We start from the raw sequence: 20,007 nt of genomic DNA, 5'->3' as shown, positions 1-20,007 counted from the left end.
TGTGTGTGTGTGTTTGTGCGTGTGCGTGTGTGTATGCATACATAAGAGAAAATGGAAATATCCCTCTTTTTCTCTCGATGTGGCCAGGTAATATTCCTTTGAGGCAACAAGCAAAAACCTCATTCCCAGGTTCCCAGGTTCCCAGGGCTATGATTGTGTCATTAGAGGTTGGAACATGGAGGCCTTGTCCCAACACTCCCTGAGCTCCCTTAATTAACCCACACCTCTCCCAGCGCCTCCAAATACCCAAGAAAGCAGAGAGAGAGAGGCAAGGATGGAGAGAGGGGATGAAAAGATACCCGCCAGGCTCTTCTTTCAGGAGTAGCTGGACCCGGAGTAATTCAGACTGTTTCATAATATTAGATGTACAGACTGTGGGATATAGAAAGTATGGTGTAACGTGTAGGACATAGGGTGTAGGGTGTAGGGAGTAGGACATAGGGTGTAGGGTGTAGGGAGTAGGACATAGGGTGTAGGGTGTAGGGAGGAGGACATAGGGAGTAGGGTATAGGGAGTAAGGAGTAGGACATAGGGAGTAGGGTGTGAGGATCAGGAGGTGTGTTCTAGGGAGAGGAGGGAATGTAGATCCTTTATCAAGTGGGCGTGCTTTTTGTGGGTGTGTCAAACATGGGTGTGTCTTCGTATATTGTGGTCGTATCTTACCTGGTACCAGCGGATAGGACTGGGGACCTGCAACACTGGCTCCTATCTCCGGTCCTGTTGCAGTATTGGTCAAACTGCTCTTCATCTCCTCCAATCCCCCTGCTAGAGAGCCCATGGAGTAATCTGATGACTAGAGAGAGAGAGAGAGAGTTTACTTAAGTAATGCGGTTGAGGTGGAGGAGGGGAGTGTTCCACCAGCACGTGTTAAACCTTTAATATTCTGCTATAAATCCCATATGGACCCTTATCATATTCCAACGTGTCAATACAGAGTTACAGGATGTGCAGTAAACACACTTACACACAAACGCACACATACACACACACATGCACACACTTCCAGTGGAGAGGTTATTGATCTGTTGACAAAAGCAGGGATTTACTGTACATCCAGGCCAGAGTCTATAACCACAGGATCAGGGTTCTCTACACCCACACACACACACACTGATCTCCTAGGTACAGTAAAGATAACACAAAGCCTCCTGCCTTCCTGTACGACAACAATAAGACCTGTGATCATTGAGACACACAAACACACACGCACACACACACACACACACACACACAGATAAGAGTCTGGCAGAAAACCTATCCACAGACCCTTTCCTATAAATGTAAGAAATGAAGAGATCGGGGAAGAGAATGAGGGATGGATGAAAGAGAGACAAAGACTGAAAAGAAGGCAGGACGTCAGGTACCAGAAGTATTTAATCAGTTCAGAAGAACTGTATAATTGTATAATCAGATGTACTGTCAAACAGACTCAGCAAAGGTCCTGGGAATTTGTTGCCATTTATTTTCATTCAGTCTTGTCTTACAGTATTCTGGCCAATCTCCTTTCCTCTCATCATGAAATGCACAGACGTGATGGATGGAAAGTGTCCCTCACCTGTGTCTGACCCCACAGACACACACACACATCCCTCCTCATCAGGTGCTGGCTCACTAGGTCTATCTAGGTGTACCAGAGGTATAAATGGTTTAGAGTGATTGTGGGCATCAGGATGACAGTGATGAGCAACTAGAGATGGAATGTATTGGACTATGGATTTTCCCTCATGATACGTAGTCATTGACTGCCCTCTCTCTTCTCTCTCTCTCCCTCTTGTCTATCTATCTCTGTATCTTTCTCTCTCTCTCTCTCTCTCTCTCTCTCTCTCTCTCTCTCTCTCTCTCTCTCTCTCCCTCTCTGTGTACCAATGACAGCAATCAGAACTCCTTTGGTTGATGCACTGAGAATTACACACTGAGCCCTTAAATAGCCCTGTGTGTGTCATTGTGTGTGTGTGTTACTTTAATATGTGTGTGCTTAGGTGTGTGTTCATGTGTGCTCACTGACCTCTTAAACACCCTTGTGCTTGTACTCAACACAACCACTGGACTGTGACCTGCCCAATAAGGGCTTACACTAACTGTCTCTCTTTCTTTCTTTCTCTCTCTCCCCCCTCTCCCCCTTCACTTGCTCTATCTCTGTTTCTTTCTCTTTCTTTGCCTCTCTCTACCTTCTCCCTTCCACTCTCTCCTCCCCCTTCTCTCTATCTCTCAATATCTCACTCCTGTCTCTCTCCTATTCTCTTTCAGTTTAAACAACTTTCCCCCTCATTGCTCAACCCCCAATTGTCATGTAGTCTCCTAATATGTCCATGTAAGATGTGTGTGTGTGTCACTGAAGGGCGGGGAGAGGCAGAGAGGGGGAGAGATGGAGGGAGGAAGGAGGTTAGAAAAGGGGGCTGGTCGACTAGAAGGTAATTGGCGATGATGAAGTTTGGCCGGCGACGGTGACAGGTTGCTAAGGAAGATGGATCATTCTCATTGTGGCCTGTAAATGTTGTCAATTCCAGCCCTCATAGTGCCATCAGCCTTGATCAGGGATGAGAGAAGAGGCCCATCTGGGACAGAAAGGAGAAGAGAGAGGAGGAGAGGAGAGGAAGACAGTTGAAAGGAGGACAGGAGGAGAAAGGAGAGGAGAGTTGAGAGGAGAAGAAGAGAGGAGAGAGGAGGAAGGGGGTAACGTTTAGCATGGTAGGAAGAGAAGAATGGTAAGGAGGCAGGAGGATGGAAGTGACAGTTTGCTGTATTCAACCGAGCATGGAAATCAAGTAAGCTTGTGTGAAATAACAAGCTTACAAAACTTGGACAGTTTTACCCTGATATTGATTTTACAATATCAACAGGGGAGATTGTATAACAATGTTACCTCACCTCACACACACACACACACACATAAAATGTCCACTTTTCATATCTAAAACACACACACCCTTACACACACACACAGGTCAGATAGTACAGAGAAGGTTCAAGGCTGTAATGGTTTGGTCCAGATCTCACATCAATAACAGATGAGGCTTAATCGGCCAACTGGCTCACACACACACACACACACCCACAAACACACACTCATTCTATCTTGGTCCTGCCGCTACAAGTTATTTGCATAATGGTATTTCCTACCTTTTCCATCCCCCATTCCATTCACAGTGCCATCACTCTCTCCCCTCTCTCTCTCTTTCTCTCTCTCTCTCTTTCTCTCTCTGTCTCTGTCTGTCTCTCTCTCACTCTGTCTCTCTCTCTCTCTCCTTCTCTCTCTCCTTCTCTCTCTGTCTCTCTCTCTTTTTATCTCTGTCTCTCTCTCTCTATTTCTTTCTGTCTCTCTCTCTGTCTCTCTCTCTCTATTTCTCTCTGTCTCTATCTCTCTATCTCTATCTGTCTCTCTGTCTCTATCTCTCTATCTATCTCTAGTCCTGGTAGAAAAGACTAAAAACAAATACAGGTCTCACAGTGAACCACAAACCACAAAATAGAACCTAGACCGGTGGGAAGATATTTATCAATGCACAGACTGAGACTGGCAGTGGAGGGAAGATATTCAGGAGCGCTCACACTTCAGTTTCCACCTCAATAGCCATGACACATGCTGGAGAGAATACAACAGACATTAGAAGAAAGGAAGGGAGGAAGGAAGGTAGGAAGGGAGGAATGGAGGATGAATGAGGGAGGGGAGGAGTGGCAGCTCTGTCCCTCCTTGTCCAGCTGTCACACCTCCCTTCCCAGTTCTCCTCTTGCCCCTCCCCCAGTTGGACACTAGGACCCTGGGGGTCTGGAGGGACGATCGGATCTGTGATGTATCACCTGGGTAATAGGAAGTGATTAAAGGGAAATTCAAAATCACTACGCCTGACAGGCTCACACGCACACACACACTAATTAATACTGTGACTTAATAGACCACAGAGACTGTGTGTGAGAGAGAAGGCTGGCCAACAGAGAGGAGAGATCAGAGACTGGGCAACACTGCCACAGAGCCAAAGCATCCTCCCAGGAGACCCTGGAGCCCTCTGCTAACACACTCTGTGTTCTTCATACGGTAACACAGACACACACGCTCACTCACACACAGCACCTCACACACACAAGCACCTCACACACACAAGCACCTCACACACACAAGCACCTCACACACACAAGCCCCAGGCCAGGTCCAAGTCCACCAGCAGTCTCTTAAAACGTGCCCCCATGACCCCCCTCCCCAAGACCTGTGACTTGCCAGTCACCAGTGTTCAATGTGTGTCTGTCAATCATTCTGTTTGGGAACTAAAAGTTTTCAGGCTGCAGTGGGAGACTGGGGAGGGGGAGAGGAGAGGGCGGGTGACAGGAGGAGAGGAGTGTTGGGGAGAGTCTGACAGGAGGAGAGGGGAGAGGGGGAGATGCGAAGAGAGGGGAGAGAAAGGACAAGGGTGCTACTGCCATCAGAGGCTTTGCCTTGTGTTTGAATGTGTCTGAAATTATGAGATCGTTTGCATGTGACACTGTGTGATGTGTCTGGATGGGCACAAGTGTGTATGTGTGCCCATCAAGTACAGGCAGCAAAGTGTGTGTTTGTGAAAGAGACATTGTGTTTATGCAGGTGCAGGAATGTGTGTCTGTTGTCCACATGCAAGTATGTGTGTGTGACCCCACTGTGTCTTACAGAGTCTATGTGATGTGGAGGTTAACACCCCTACCCCTCACCCCTGACCTCTGACCCCTGGGCCTGGCTTGGGCCCTGACCTCAGCATTATGAGTATTATAGTCTTCTCTCGTAGGCTATAGAGCCTCGATAGCCAATCCCCATCGACCTCTCGGCCCCAAACACTAGACAGTGTGTGTGGGTCAGCTGGAGGAGAATGGCTGTCAGTCCAGATGTCAGTCTGGGTCTTGGACTGGCCAAAGCTTCACCCTGCCCTGGTCAGACCAGGTCCTGTCCCAGTACAACCTCTAACCTCTCAGTCTAGAGAGCGCTGCTGACAAAGCAGAAAAGAGCCCCTGCTAAGCACCTTCCTTGTCAAGGGTCTCATCTCCTCAGCTTCCTGTGAGGCCGTGAACTTCTGTGTCCAGCTTGAAAACATCCAGTGTTCTAAAACAGACTGTATAGAAAGCCCTGGAACAAATGACCACCGAAACCCAGCGTCATCATGATTGTTAACATAAAACTCGGTTAGGATTGGTTGCTTTCCGTAAGCCCCTCCCTTTATTCCCACGATACATCAGCATACTGCCCGCTGAGTGTTCTATTGACATCCCTGAGCAGTAGGGAGGGAGGTCATATTGACGGACAGGTCCAGACCCCTGCGCCACTCATTACCTGGCAGTGTGGGAGAGGATGACGGAGAAGTCAATAGTGTCCCAGCTTGAGCTGCAATCAACTACACAGTCTGGTGTCGATGGATGTTCCTGAGACCCACAGCCTTCTGACGTTATTATCGGCTGACATGCACCTTTTCTTTATTTGCTGTTGTACAGCTCTATTGAATTCTATTGTAGAAATAGAAATAATAGAAGTAAAGTGGTTTGATATGGCAGGACAAGACAGGGCAGGGTAGGGTAGTGTGGGGCGGAACAAGGCAGGACTTGGTAGAGCAAGGTAGGGTAGGGGGAAGGCAGGGGCGAGGCAGGGCAGGGCAGGGCAGGGCAGGGCAGGGCAAGGCAGGGCAGGGCAGGGCCACAGACGGAGCACAAGCTTCAGGTGTTTCCGTCACACCTCACGTCAGCATCCAATGAGGTATGCTCGATTTACATCTCCGATTTGCTTAGACTTTGTGAGCATGACATACATCAAGTGCCCGTCAAGTATTTCAACCTGGATGCTGTTGCTATGCCACGCCCCTTACCTTGCCAGGGTCAGGGGTCAGGGAGAGGTCAGGGCTGCAGGGGATTGGCCAGGAAAGTTGTCTGTCAGACAGGCGGTCCAATACCTCGATCTGCTGTTGCGAGAAGAGCTCCCCTCTCATCTGCTTCCTGAGGAAGTCCCGCCCACCATGACCATTGGCCAGTGGAGAGTCCTGGATGCCTGTGGAGGGAGAGAAAGACAGGATGTCAGAGAGAAATAAAACACAGAAATTATTAAGAGGGAGGGAGAGAAAAGGATGGAGTACAAACCTAAGGAATAAGAATGTAATGATCAAAAAGAGCTGAAGTGCTTTGTTTAAAAAGTCTCATCTTATCTTACAATGTGAAAAAAGACCACTGCTGAATACTACTGCTGTGACAGAGAGAGGGACAGGAGAGAGAAATAAGGGATGAAAATATTGTTAGAAAACCGGTTACGAGCTCAACACAAGGATAGAGAGAGAGGATAAAAAGAGTTCTAGGATCGAGTGCCATATATAAATGCAATCCATTATGTGTCTTTCTCACACACACAGACACACGCACTCTCTCGCCATATGACTCCCGCTCCCCTCTCCTGGACAGAGTGTATGTCTGGCCGTGTCAGTGGGGTTGTGTGACTGAGCGCTGGTCCGTTATTGGAGCGCTGGGGGCTGAACAAGACAATTATAAGAACTCTGAAGAGTCGCAGCCCACAAATGATTAGAAAGAGGGAACGAAGAGAAAGATAAAGAGAAAAAGGGGATGAGGGTGAAAATCCCAGCTATAGACCCAATTCATCGTTCTCTCTCTCTCTCTCTCTCTCTCTCTGTCTCTCTGTCTCTCTCTCTCGGTGTGTGTGTGTGTGTGTGTGAATGTACTTTTGTGAGGAGAAAGAGAAATGACAGACAGACAGAGAGGGTTATGGGGGGAGAGGTGGGGGGTCTCCAAAAAATATCTTTCATTTGGGGCAAAGACATAGATCCATTTTAGCCAGGCTCAAGTGAGAGAGGGAAAGGGGGGGGGGGGCGCAGAGAGAGAGAGCGGTAGGATCCTCAGAAAAAGAAGAGAGAAAATTAGGAGGACGAGTCATGAGAAATACTTAGACAATATTGAATTTCTATCGAATCTACTGTACAGTATTACGTACGTACGTACGTAAAAATGACTAAATGTAAATGTAAGTACTCTTCAATGATGCAGTCAATTGGACACACACACTCATACATCACAGCTCACCTTAAAGCCTACAGACAAACCATTTCTTACGCTTTCTTACTTTGATTATAAAGTGTCCTTCACACACACACACCCAGTCAGGGAGTGTATGATCTGGGTGTCTAGTGACAGGAACCTCCTCTGGGAGATAAAGTCAGTATGATGTCTATGATGCTTTAGCTTGCCATCCCAAGGCGACCCTCCTAATCCCACTGGCCAGGCCTTCTGATGGAATTCAATTGATCAATCATGTAGCTCTGATGGCACCATTTCAGCCAGCTTATTGCTTTCTCTCTGTCCTTGTCTCTCCAACAGACACACACACACACTCACACAAACACTCACACACACTCGCACATCGTCATCACAAGACTGACTCCAGCTTTCTACAACAGAACTCACACAAAAGACTGATGGAGGGATGAGAGAGAGAGATAGCAAGAGAGAGACAGAAGAACAAGTGGAGAAAGAGAGAGATAGTATCTTTTCTCAACCCCAGAGTTTCTGTAATGACAGTATAAACATCAACCATTCATCATAATTACTGACGCAATATGACAATGCATTAAGAAACGTGTGTGTGTGTGTGTGTGTGTGGCTAGATGGTTTGATATCCGGCTGGTCTCATTGTGTCCGTGGCCAGTGGTAAAGAAACTCATTGCCGTGACGGGTTAAATCCTATTCATTGTTGGACACACACACACACACACACACACATGCGCATACACACAAGGCTGCTTCAATCTTGTAACGGCCTTCTGAGAAGGAAAACTCTTCTCTTCCCTCTTTTTCAGAAGAGAACAAAACCAACAATGAACACATATTGTCCTCTCTTTTCTTCCCTCTCTTCCTACCTCACTTAGTCATCCTCTTCTTCTTTCTCTTTCTATCACACTCTCTGGAAACCGTTTCCTCATCAGAAAGCAAACAGGAGGTGAATCATAGTCAGACAGTGTATTTGTTTGTGTCTGTCTCCTATCTGAGTGTGAGTGAGACTGTGTGCGTGTGTGCGTGCGTGTGTGTGTGTGTAACCATGGGGGTGGGACACCGCTGGCGTGAATCTCTTTGCACTTGACATAGATTATCATACTGATGGGATGAGGGTCGTAACTCTGACCCCATAGACTGAACCCTGTGTGTGTGTCTGTGTGTGTGTGTGTGTGTGTGGGTGTGTGTGTGTGTGTGGGTGTGGGTGCGTGTGTGTGTGTGTGTGGGTGTGTGTGTGTGGGTGCGTGTGTGTGTGCACCCTAAACTCCACTGATCAAAGGGCGGGGCAAAGAGAAGAACACTGTGGGTTAAAAGTTCCTCCACCCTCTTCCTCCCCCCTCTCCTTCCTCCCCCTCCCCCTCCTCTATCCCCCTTTCTTTCTCTCTTTCTCTCAGCGCTTTTCTTTGGTAAGCCGTTCGGTGTCACGCTGGATGCACAGAGAGGTGAAAGGTCAACCTGCTGTTCTGGGAAAAGTCATGGTGGTTATGACGACGCCAATCTGTCCATAACACCCAAACCGAGGGGGACAGACACTAGTTTTACTCTTGCGTATGAAGTTTGGATGTAGCAGCGCCCAACCCCTCACTCACACACACACTCTCACTACCTCCCTGAAATCTCCCTTAAGAGTAGAGGTCTTAGATATAATGGGCCTTTCGGCCTCACAAGTCAAGTTCTCCCATTCACGCCCCCACCCCCCCACTTCCCCTTCCTCTGGGGGAGGTCAGAGGTCACCACAGAGCTTTACCCACACACACTCCTGCCCCCCACACCCCTTACACACCTCCCACCCTCCACCCCCAACTACCGGTCACGCCTTCCCCTGTTCCCCTGCACAGCTGCTGTATCCACACACACACACACACAGCAGGAGCCATGGTAATAGACGTTGTCATTAACATTGCTGTTAATGACACAATCAAACTCATCACAGAGCCAACGTTGTCTAGTTATACACTCTCCTGTCCTCCTGTCCTCCTGTCATAGAAATACGCTGACTGGATCCCCACTCTCCTGTCCTGCCATAGATATACACCGACTAGATAGTCACTGACTAGACATCTGAAGTCCTATTGCCGTGATAACGGGAAGTGGGTCGTATCCAAGCAAAATTAAGTGAAACATTCAAGAAAATTGGGAAATGCAAGTGTGTGTGTTAGAGTGGGCCCAGCAGCGTTCTGTCAACCCCCCCTAGCTCCAACATCTGGTCCTGTGTCATTTACCATAGGAGACTGTCTCTGTGATGGCCTCACACACACACACACACACACACACACTCAAACGTTGTCTCATTTACCTGAGTCAGACTGGCTGTGATGGCTTTTTAATGTCACCGACACAGCCTCACACACACACACACATGCATTCACCCACTCACTCACTCATACATACGTGCAGACACACTAATGCGCAAACCTATGTTAATAAATGTAAGTGCACATTAGTACCAATGATCTATTGAAACACTGAAATCCAACTATTTTCTGTGATGTGCTTTACTGCCAAATAAGACAAACAAACAAATAAAAAAAAATATTGAACTGAACTAAGATATTTTACCTATACTTCCAAGCGGCAAACGTTCACACACACACATACCCACACATACATACACACATACACACGCATATATACACACATACACACATACCCACACATACCCACACATACATACACACATACACACACATACATACACACATAAATACACACATACACACATACCCACACATACATACACACATACACACACATATATACACACATACACACACATATGTCAACCATCCTGATGTCTAAGGCTTTTTCCATCTGTGCTTTTCTCACTATGGTCTGGAAAAGAGGGGGCCCAAAAATAGTCCTGTGTGTGTGTTTGTGTGTGTGTGTGTGTGTGTGTGTGTGTGTGTGTGTGTGTGTGTGTGTGTGTGTGTGTGTGTGTGTGTGTGTGTGTGAAAGAGAGAGAAAGAAAGAGAAAGAGAAGGAGATGGAGAAAGAGAAGAAAGAGAAAGAGAGAGAGAGAGAGAGAGAGAGAGAGAGAGAGAGAGAGAGAGAGAGAGAGAGAGAGAGAGAGAGAGAGAGAGAGAGAGAGAGAGAGAGGATGAAAACCGTCCACCTGAGGATAAATATATTTGAGGGGAGTGTAACCCCCCCCACACACACACACACCCTTACCATCATCTCTTTTCCTCTTGCCAGCGTCGGCAGCTGAGCTTATTCCCAGAATGCCACTGATGGAGTAGGAGGAGCCAGCCGAGTCGCTGGTTACTGCGGAGACCTGTGTGGCCGCGACGGAGGAGGCTGGTAACAGAGGTCAAAGGTCAGATGAGTCATTTAATGTGATTAGGAAGGACTTGTTAAGGCTGCAGGATTAGAGAGTTTGTGGGATTAGTCATCTCTACAGTATACAGAGTGTGTGGATCTATGACTCGTGGCACTCTCCTCTCTCTCTTCTCATCTATCTGTCTGCTCTGCCCCTTGAGGGAGCAAGCCACATACCTGTCTCACACACACACACACACTCTCTCTCTCTCACACACACACACTCTCTCTCACACACACACACACACACACACACACTCTCTCACACACACACACACACACTGTAACCCTCCCGATCTCCTATCAGTCCTCCTGTCAGTGGAGCTGGGTATGAGTGACAGGATGGTGTCCCTGGAGGGCCAGAAAGGTGTGGAGACGTCCTAATCCCCTCTCCCCGCAGACACCAAACACGACAAGACGGGAAAGGAAAGAAAGAGTGGAGAAAAAAGACGGACAAACCTCTGAGCGTCAGATAAAAGTCCTGTGCTGCCTGCTCTCATTCGCTAACGACTTAATGGATGCATATCCCTCCTTTTTCGACCCCTTCATTTTGAACCTCAATTATCAGATTTTCTTTCTCTTTCTCTCTTTTGCTCTCCAAATCCGAATGTTCAATTTTCCGCCTGAGACTTGGATCCTTTTATCTGTGTAATCTTAGTGAAGTGTGTGTGTGTGTGTGTGGGGGGGGGGAGCAGTGTGTGTGAAATTAATTTAGATTAAGTGAAGAAATGTGATTATGACGATCTGACAGACACCGAAACACAATCCACTGGAAAGAGAGGGAGAGGAAGAGGGAAGGAGAGAGAGGAACACCGAGGGAGGGAGAGGAAGAGAGAGGAAGAGAGAGGGAGGGAGAGGAAGAGAGAGGAATAGAGAGGGAGGGAGAGGAAGAGAGAGGCAGAGAGGGAGGTCAGGAGAGAGAGGACGAGGTCCTTGCATTTTTTTAATTCCTTGAGCCGTTTTACACAATACCAGGTTATGTCGCTGGCAATGTAACATTCCCAGGGTATGTTACTGACAATGTAACATTACCATGGTACATTCCTGACATATAACAGAGTGGCTCACCTAGGTTGTGAGCAGAGATTGGACCTGTCTGGCCTGGTGGCTGCTGGACTTTAGTCCGAATGATCCTGGAGGAGAGAAGAACAAAGTATATGAGTGTGTGTGTGTGTGTGCGTGCGAGCGTGTGTATGTGAGAGAGAGAGAGAGAGATAGCAAGAGAGACAGATAGAGAGAGAGAGAGAGAGAGAGAGAGAGAGAGAGAGAGAGAGAGAGAGAGAGAGACGAACAAGTGACAGAGAAAACATGACCATCGTCAGAACGTGTGTGTGTGTGTGTGTGTGTGTGAAGTGGCTAGGCAGGTTGACATGGCAGAGGGGCCACACACTTCCTGCTTGGCTGCTCAAGCACACCCTCTCTTCCCTTTTCCTCTCCTCTCCTCCCCCTCCCTCCCTCCCTCCCTCCCTCTCCCTCCCTCCCTCCCTCCCTCCCTCCCTCCACCTCCCTGTGCTCAGGGGAAGGGGTTGTCATTGTACCATCGTGTTGAACCACTGAGCTGCAGCCTCTTATAAATATGGAGGCTGGGGCCTCGTTGCTATTCTCTACTCCTCACTAGCCTCCACTACGTCCTTTCTCTCTCTCACACACACACACTCTCCTAGACACGCACACACTTACTGACACATCTCGGAAACACATAATCGCACGCGCACAAAAACGGACACGCCCACTCAGACGCACTCTCTAACACACACATGCTTTTACACACACACACACACACACACACACACACAAACTCTTCTCACCTGTTGATGGAGCTGACGCTGGGCACGCTGTCGTTGTCACACACGCGGTCGGCCAGCAGCCGGTCCCGAATCTCCCAGGCAAACATGGTGGGGTTTTGGCGTTTGTAATCGGCGATCTTGTCGACCACTTTGGGTGTAGCAACCTTTGGTTTGGATCCCCCAATCACCCCCGGGCGGATACTGCCTGTCTCATAGTACCTGTCAATCAAGCCATGGGGATACACCGTTGGTTGAAGAGAGAGCCTGGACTGAGTGTGGCACGTTTCTGGGTTACAACAGTGCTGGCGTGTCTTTCAGGGACACACTGACTGGTCACAGCTGAAGAATCCTGAACCTTGTGATGGTGCAAGCCTGCTTTAAAGCAAACACACTATGTTAAAGAGAGGATGACAGCATTACACACACACACACACATACACACACGTGCACACATACACTTACACGCTCACACACTTTAACACACACACCTACACACACTGAGGCCGATGGCTATTCTATGAATGCATGTAGAAGGGCAGAGGGAAGACATACAGGACAGTATACAGCTTGTGGAAGAGAGAGGTGGTAGAGGAGGGTGCAGGCTGTCAGTCAATCTTACCATTGCTAAAGTCGGGCACGCGCACACACACAAATGTGCATGTGTGTGTGTCACACCATACACAGCTGGAGTACAAACACAGTAAAAGGAAAACAATCTTTTTTCAAATGAAAAACTATTTAAATTATTCACAGCAGAATCATTGGTGAGTAAACGAGCATGGTTATTGATATCCTGCACACACACACATACACACACACACACACAAACTCACACAGACACAAACAGGGTGGTAGGAGTTGGTGTTTTTGTTCTGCAGGCACCAGACAGAGAGAGGAGAGGATAAAACCACCCCCCATCCCACCATCTCTTCTACTCTCCTCCACCCCCACCCCCAACGCCCCCAGCCCCCTCAAGGTAACGCTTGAGTGAGTTGAACGACCAGGAAGAGAGAGGGAGGGAGTAAGAGAGAGATAGAGAGAGAGAGAGAGAGAGAGAGAGAGAGAGAGAGAGAGAGAGAGAGAGAGAGAGAGAGAGAGAGAGAGAGAGAGAGAGAGAGAGAGAGAGAGAGAGAGAGAGAGAGAGAGAGAGAGAGAGAGAGAGAGAGAGAACAATGAGCAACACATTTTTTTATATAGCTGACGGTCGTACCAGTTAATCCTTTCCCCTAACCCATTCAAATGGCTTTTTCTCTCTTTTTCTATCTTCCTCTTCTCTCCCTCCTCCTTCCACATTCTGTCTGGGTTCTCTCTTCTACAATTCTCTGTCTTTCTGTCTTTTTTGTGCAGAAATATGGTGTTACTGTCATTTTGATGCAAATTCTAAAGGTGATGAATCTTTTCCCTTTGTGTCTTTTTCTCCTTGGAGGGAACGAACAGGGATTTACCCCCAACATAGAGAGAGAGAGAGAGAGAGAGAGAGAGAGAGAGAGAGAGAGACAAAATGAGAGAAAGAGAACATAAGTGAGAGCGAGAGAGGGAGAGACAGAGACATTGACAGAGAGAGTGAGCAAGAGAGAGAGAGAGAAAACGGTGAGGCAGAGAGTGGTACATCTTGGGGTGTGTGAGGGCACATCTTGTTCTTCCTGAGGAAATGGATGAATTGTGTGTGTAAGTGTGAGTGTGAGTGACACAGTTACACCTGCTTTGAACTCTAATGATGCTGTCCACTGTAGTCTGTGTGTAGAAATGAAGAGCGAAAACTCTCTCCACTTACAAGACTGTGCCTTCTGCTAGTGTGCGGGGATTGTGTCAGTGTGTATGCATGTGTGCATGTCTCACCGTCCCAAGATCTTGCTGACACAGCCGTGACTCACTCGTAGCTGGCGGGAAATGTCGCAGGGGCGGACCCCTTGGTGAGCAAGCTCTACAATTCGCTGGCGAACCACGTCTGGGAGGGGCCTGCCATTCACGAACACACCCCCTAACTGGTTCACACCTCCATGTCCTAAATGAGAGGGATTAGAAAAAAGAGATGTTATGAGAGGGGGATTTTGGACAGTTGAAATGGATTGTACATCTTAGATCCACCAGAGCAAAGCTGAAGACTCCCATTGCCTCTCAGAACCTTTCTCCTAACTCTACCCCTCCTTTAACACCTCCTCTTCACCCTACCCTTCCTTCAACACCTCCTCTTCACTCTACCCTTCCTTCAACACCTCCTCTTCACTCTACCCTTCCTTCAACACCTCCTCTTCACTCTACCCTTCCTTCAACACCTCCTCTTCACTCTACCCTTCCTTCAACACCTCCTCTTCACCCTACCCCTCCTTCAACACCTCCTCTTCACCTTAACCCTCATTCAACACCTCCTCTTTACTCTACACCTCCTTCAACACCTCCTCTTCACCTTAACCCTCATTCAACACCTCCTCTTCACTCTACACCTCCTTCAACACCTCCTTTTCACTCTACCCCTCCTTCAACACCTCCTCTTCACCTTAACCCTCCTTCAACACCTCCTTTTCACTCTACCCCTCCTTCAACACCTCCTCTTCACCTTAACCCTCCTTGAACACTTCCTCCTAACTCCACCCTTCCTTGAACAATCCCACCCAGCCCTACCCCTCTTAGAACATCTCTTCTTAGAACATCTCTTCTTAGAACATCTCTTCTTAGAACATCTCTTCATACATGGCTTTAAAGAGACAGGGACCTCTCACAGATGCTGGTTTAGTTATGCATCCATACGCCTGCCTCTGATCCCCTCTAGCTTTCTCTCTCTCTCTCACACACACACACACACATTTATTTAACTCTGACCCTGGTATTTGACCTTAGTTAATGCATATTTTCTCACCACACTCCTACAGGAGGCTGTGCCTCTAGTGGTTACTACACACTCACGCACATATCCATAAACTGTACGTCAAGACTGTCTTGTCTTTACCCTGTCACACCATATTTAATTAAGCATTCACGGCTCTCTATTTCTAATTTGTCTGTCTTTCTTTCTCTCTATTCTCTCTCTGGTTCTCTCCTCTGTGTATCTCCTTACCCTCTCCCTGACAGAAGGGTGAATCAGCCACAATATTCTCCTTACCCACAGGCTTTTTATTAACATGGTGATTGTGTCTGTAGGGGCATGACGCGCAACACAAACACAAAAAGAGAGAGAGAGAGAGATTAATCCTAGCTCTGGGGGTAATATATTTTAAACACATATATCTAACAACACAACATCATCCCCTGAACCTGTCCCCATGTCCTGTCCTCCAGCTCAAACACATTCTCTCACACATGCACACAAGCACACACTCACACAAGTACACAAGTGAATAAACACTCTCACACATGTACACACGCACACAAACAAACTCTCACATAAGTATACACACAAGTTAAACAAAAATGGACATCAGTACATTGCTGTGGAAACCAAGATGTTACAGTGCTAAACTGAGTTGAGGAACTTTAAGAATAAAGCAATATTACCCCTAACCAAACTGCTGATGTCCTTACTGCTAGGGATGCCCTGTATTAAAACACTAAACATGAACCATGTGGCATATTACTGTCAACCCATTGACCTTTAGCTGACAGACCCAGGACTGTACTGACTATGCTGGGAAAGAACATAACTGTCCCCCCATCTGATAGTCTGGCTGTTGGACTTGGCAGTGAGATCACCAGTTCCCAACACAGATACATATTCACCAACAGATAATCTGTGATAAAGGTCTCACTCTCTCTACTTTATAAAATATTGAATTGAAGTGTGAACATGCACACACACAACATGCACACACACACAGATTATTTTCCCCTGTAATGCCCACTTGTAAAGGAAGACAGCCTTCATCTGCAGGTTTGTCAAGGCGCAACCTAAACTCTTTTCTCTATGTCTCTCTCTCTCTCTCTACTCAATCTCTCTGTAGTTGTAGATACAGCGGCGCGTGCTTGCCCCTATACTATTACTTCACTTCGTTTTCAGCCTGCTCCGTGGAATAAAAACTGTTTGTTGTCGAACCGTTTATACAACCGGAGCGGTGCTCGCCATACGAGTATAGAGAAAAGGCGGACGGCGCTCTCTCGCTCTTTACAGATAAGAGTAAATCGAATGGTTCTTTTCACCCCTTGCTATCTAGGCCAGCGCCTGAAATACGCCTTGCTTTGTAAAGAGACGAAGAGAAATTACTTGTGACCTACAAAAAAAACAGCAGATAACTATTTATACACTTATCTGTGTATTTACTTTTGGCATTAGTTGTTACGGCCTAGTCATTCTTGACTAAGGATTATTCGTTTAGAATTTCCCAATTTATTAAAGAAGACTTATCGAAGGCTTGGGCCTACATTAAACACTGGTTTAGGACATATCAAGCTTTCACTACAAACTTTAACTACGTCATAATTTTTTGGGGCTAATCAAAACACTTTCTTGTCTTTCTTTTCAAAACTGAAAACACAAAATGTATTACAAATGTATGCAAAGCTACTATCCTAGGGGTCAGATTTGTCTGGAGTGAGGCTATTATTTGTCTCTGTGCTGTTTGTCTCTGTTCGGTTTTATTTAGGCTATTAATTTATTAGATATGACTAAAAAGACTAGCTTCTCCTTTAACTTTGATTGATTCAGTGGTTCTCTCCGGGAGAAAAATAGATAAAGAGAAATGTATTCATGCTCCACCATCCAGAAAATAGGGTCCATTAGCTCTCTCTCTCTCTCTCTCTCTCTCTCTCTCTCTCTCTCTCTCTCCATCGCACATCTACTGCCGCGTCACGGCCTAACGATTCAAAAATAAGGCAAATGAAAACTAGCAGCAACCGTTACCCAACCCCTCTCTTTGAGCACAGTTACAGGATACAGAAATTACCTTTTGGGGGAAACGTCTGGAAAGTTATCGGAGAGAATACCGATGAGCCAGATCGGCTTGAGTAAACAATGTACAGATCTTTGAGATGCGCTTGTCAGGCATTTTGAAAGTTGGATTCATTCGACAGAAATAAAAAAAGGTGTCTCTTTCTTGTGCATTCTCTTGGTGAGAGACAGAGGGTTGGAATGTTGATTACCGTAAAATAAAAATCACACTAACATTTGCTCACTGTTTGTTAGGAAATGGGTTATGTATGTGCCGATGGTAGGCTACCCAGTAGGCTATTGTCCACCCTAAAAAAACAGCTGCGTTCTGATTAGGCCTATTTCATATTTTATTCTAAATGTCCCATTTCTGATGTAGCTTTTGTGTTGTAGAAAATACTTTGGTTTGCCTAGAGCAGAGGCTACGTGTGAAGACTTGATCCTGCTTTTATTTTTTACTGAAATAATAACAGCCTTTAAAAAAAGTTTAAGCTGATTCAAATAAAATGGTGTGTATGAGCCGTGTTAAAGGTGTTTTCGACAATACATAGGCCTACACGTTTTTTACATAAATACAATGTCTTCCTCGTTGGATTTTTCAGTTTTAATTTTTAAATCCGGCAGGGTTATTACTTTCACATTTTACGATTGCTGAAATCTAGGAAGTGTGCTTTTTGTAGCCTACTAAAATAACCCTACTGCTCCAAAAATGACCAACATATCCTATTTATAGGATTTTGAGTGAAAGTCAACAATCATGATATAGATGTTAATTAATTAAATTCCTTCATTGGCAAAATAAACGTTTAAATACAATAGCCTGATCTCATTCATTTGATTGTATTAGCCTACGTGCTTTGAACATTGTCTAAATCTAGCCTGCAATCAACATCTTGCATTCTTTAAAAAACGTACACAAACATTTTCGCACCCTCGGATAAACAGATCAGTTTTCAGACAAGCATAGACCTTAAACGTAGGCTACACTAACAGCCATAAAGTTTAAGCTTCACAGTAAATTCGCTCGCTCCCTCGCCACCTTTGACATTTGTGTGAAATCATTTTAAAGCATCCCCTGGCCCTGAAGTATCTTTAGCCTCGCCACTGTCGAGCTCCAGATAATTTAACGGCTGGAAAGAAACGGTCTGGTGGTTCAAAAGCCGGAATGGATAGGAAACGTGATTCGTTCTAGCTTTTGAAATGTGTCCGTTTAATCTAGCGTTTAACGTGGCGTGAGAATGACTGTCATTCCACATAACGGAGTGTGAGGGGACAAGTCTTCTCCGGGATCCCTCGGTAAACCTGGTAATCACGCTGCAATACCCGCGGGTATTATTTGGTATTAGCGTAACGGCAATAGCTAGACATGATAGGCTATGCAGCCAGGCTTTATTGTTAAATAATAATAATAATAAGCTAACAGATGACTAATGGTCTACATATTCTGATTTCATGGAAGGATTCGATTTGTTTGATTTATTTATTTATTTTGCATAAGTTAGGCTATTTCACTACTGAAGTTACAAAATATTGATGGTCATCCAACACATTATTAACGTATTAGTGTTGTCAGTAGTCCTATCATCATTAATATGACCATCGTTAACACTGCCACTGAAAAGGCAAATCTGAACATGTAGCAATTTTTCATCTTAACTGTGTATCGCTTGCGGACCTATAGGTAAGACCTATGTAGGCAGATGAGGCAAATTAATTCAAAAGAAGATCGGGTTTCAGTTATCAAGAATAAAAACAAGGGCATGCAATGTGAGGGTCAGAAAGGGCGAAAGAGACAGAGAGAGAAAAGTGAGGAGGGGGGGGGGGGGGGATAGAGAAAAAAACGTGACCTGATGCGCTGTTGCCCGCCATGTCACGATTGAGTGACCAGGTTTTACCGTCCTGTTCTCTCTCTCATTCTCTTCGTTTTTCAGTGCATGACAAAACATGCGTTATGAGCGCATATGAGCACCCTCAAATTGCCCCGGTCTAGCGCTTATGTACCTGTGTGTCCGTGTAACCAGGTTAACCTTATTGGTAGGGGTTTGAGGCTTCATAACAATGGGTCAAGTTCAGCTTTTAGTCATGCTTTGTTACCTCGCTGGCTGCTTGCTCGCCCCCTCACCTTTCAATCCACACCATCCCTCCACCCCCACCCCTCATTTCCCCTAAAGAAACAACAGGAATATCGCTTGCCCCGGCAGGCTACTATCCAGATATTATCACCAAACCAATTCACTAGGCCTATGCAACACTGATACATGACCATGCAATTGTATTTCCTTCAACCAAGCAACGTAAAAGATTTACGTTTCTGGAATTGCTGATGTAGACCATAGTCTGTTATGTTTTGAGAGTTTGTGTGAAAGTATTTAAGTATTAAGAGTCTTAAGTCAACTTGATAAAAAGGTCTAGAGATGACATGTAGGTTGCCGAAAACGTTACTCACTGTGCATTGCCGCGAACGGGTCGTGCTTACAGTGAATCTCCATCTGTAAGGTCTCGCGTGGGGGGATGGAGGCCCCTACGGTACGTGTGTCTTCACGAGGTCACCGGGTCCTCGTATTTTTCACGCAATAGAGTTACAAAAATACTAAAAAGGTCCTTCCAAGAAGTTTTGTCTTTTGTGAAATGTTTTTGTTCAGTTGATGAAAGTGAAAAAACTTTGAAAGGGTAAAAAAAAAAATCTTGAAATATAACTTGTCACAAAGCTCGGGTTAGGGTTAACCCTAGGCACACACACAATAATAATAATAATAAAGGTAACACATTTGACTGATAATGAAAGGACGTGGAACAGACTACAACCAAACGTTAAATCGATTTCTTCATTGAGACTTTAAGGTCACCGAGCTTGGGAAGATGGGGAGAAATATTAAATTTGCATAAATATCAACGGGCTTGACTCCCTTAGTGGATCAAGAGAACTCATCTCTCTCTCTCTCAAAAAAAAGCTAAAATAAATTAAGAATAATTGTTAAAATAAGAGGTCAAAAACGGAATCAATTAGGAACGTGGGTAGCCTAAATCTCTTGGTGACAGAATCTC

At 46.0% G+C, this 20,007-nt stretch overlaps 1 protein-coding gene across 1 annotated transcript in view; it reads right to left on the bottom strand.

Annotated features, from left to right (window-relative positions):
• pax5 (paired box 5) overlaps positions 1–19,508 on the bottom strand; it is a 24,948-nt gene extending 5,440 nt beyond the window's left edge. Inside the window, exons 1-7 of the mRNA XM_067250094.1 lie at positions 19,409–19,508; positions 13,944–14,109; positions 12,126–12,323; positions 11,386–11,450; positions 10,171–10,296; positions 5,901–5,995; positions 664–793 (exon numbers count right to left, since the gene is read on the bottom strand). Coding sequence (XP_067106195.1) covers positions 664–793; positions 5,901–5,995; positions 10,171–10,296; positions 11,386–11,450; positions 12,126–12,323; positions 13,944–14,109; positions 19,409–19,451 — 823 coding nt within the window. The 5' untranslated portion in view covers positions 19,452–19,508. The remainder of the gene's footprint in view (positions 1–663; positions 794–5,900; positions 5,996–10,170; positions 10,297–11,385; positions 11,451–12,125; positions 12,324–13,943; positions 14,110–19,408) is intronic.
• Positions 19,509–20,007: the final 499 nt, after the last annotated feature.

Source organism: Osmerus mordax, chromosome 14 (genome assembly GCF_038355195.1).
Source record: "Osmerus mordax isolate fOsmMor3 chromosome 14, fOsmMor3.pri, whole genome shotgun sequence".
Lineage (NCBI taxonomy): Eukaryota > Metazoa > Chordata > Actinopteri > Osmeriformes > Osmeridae > Osmerus > Osmerus mordax.
This window is presented reverse-complemented; position numbering and strand designations above follow the sequence as displayed.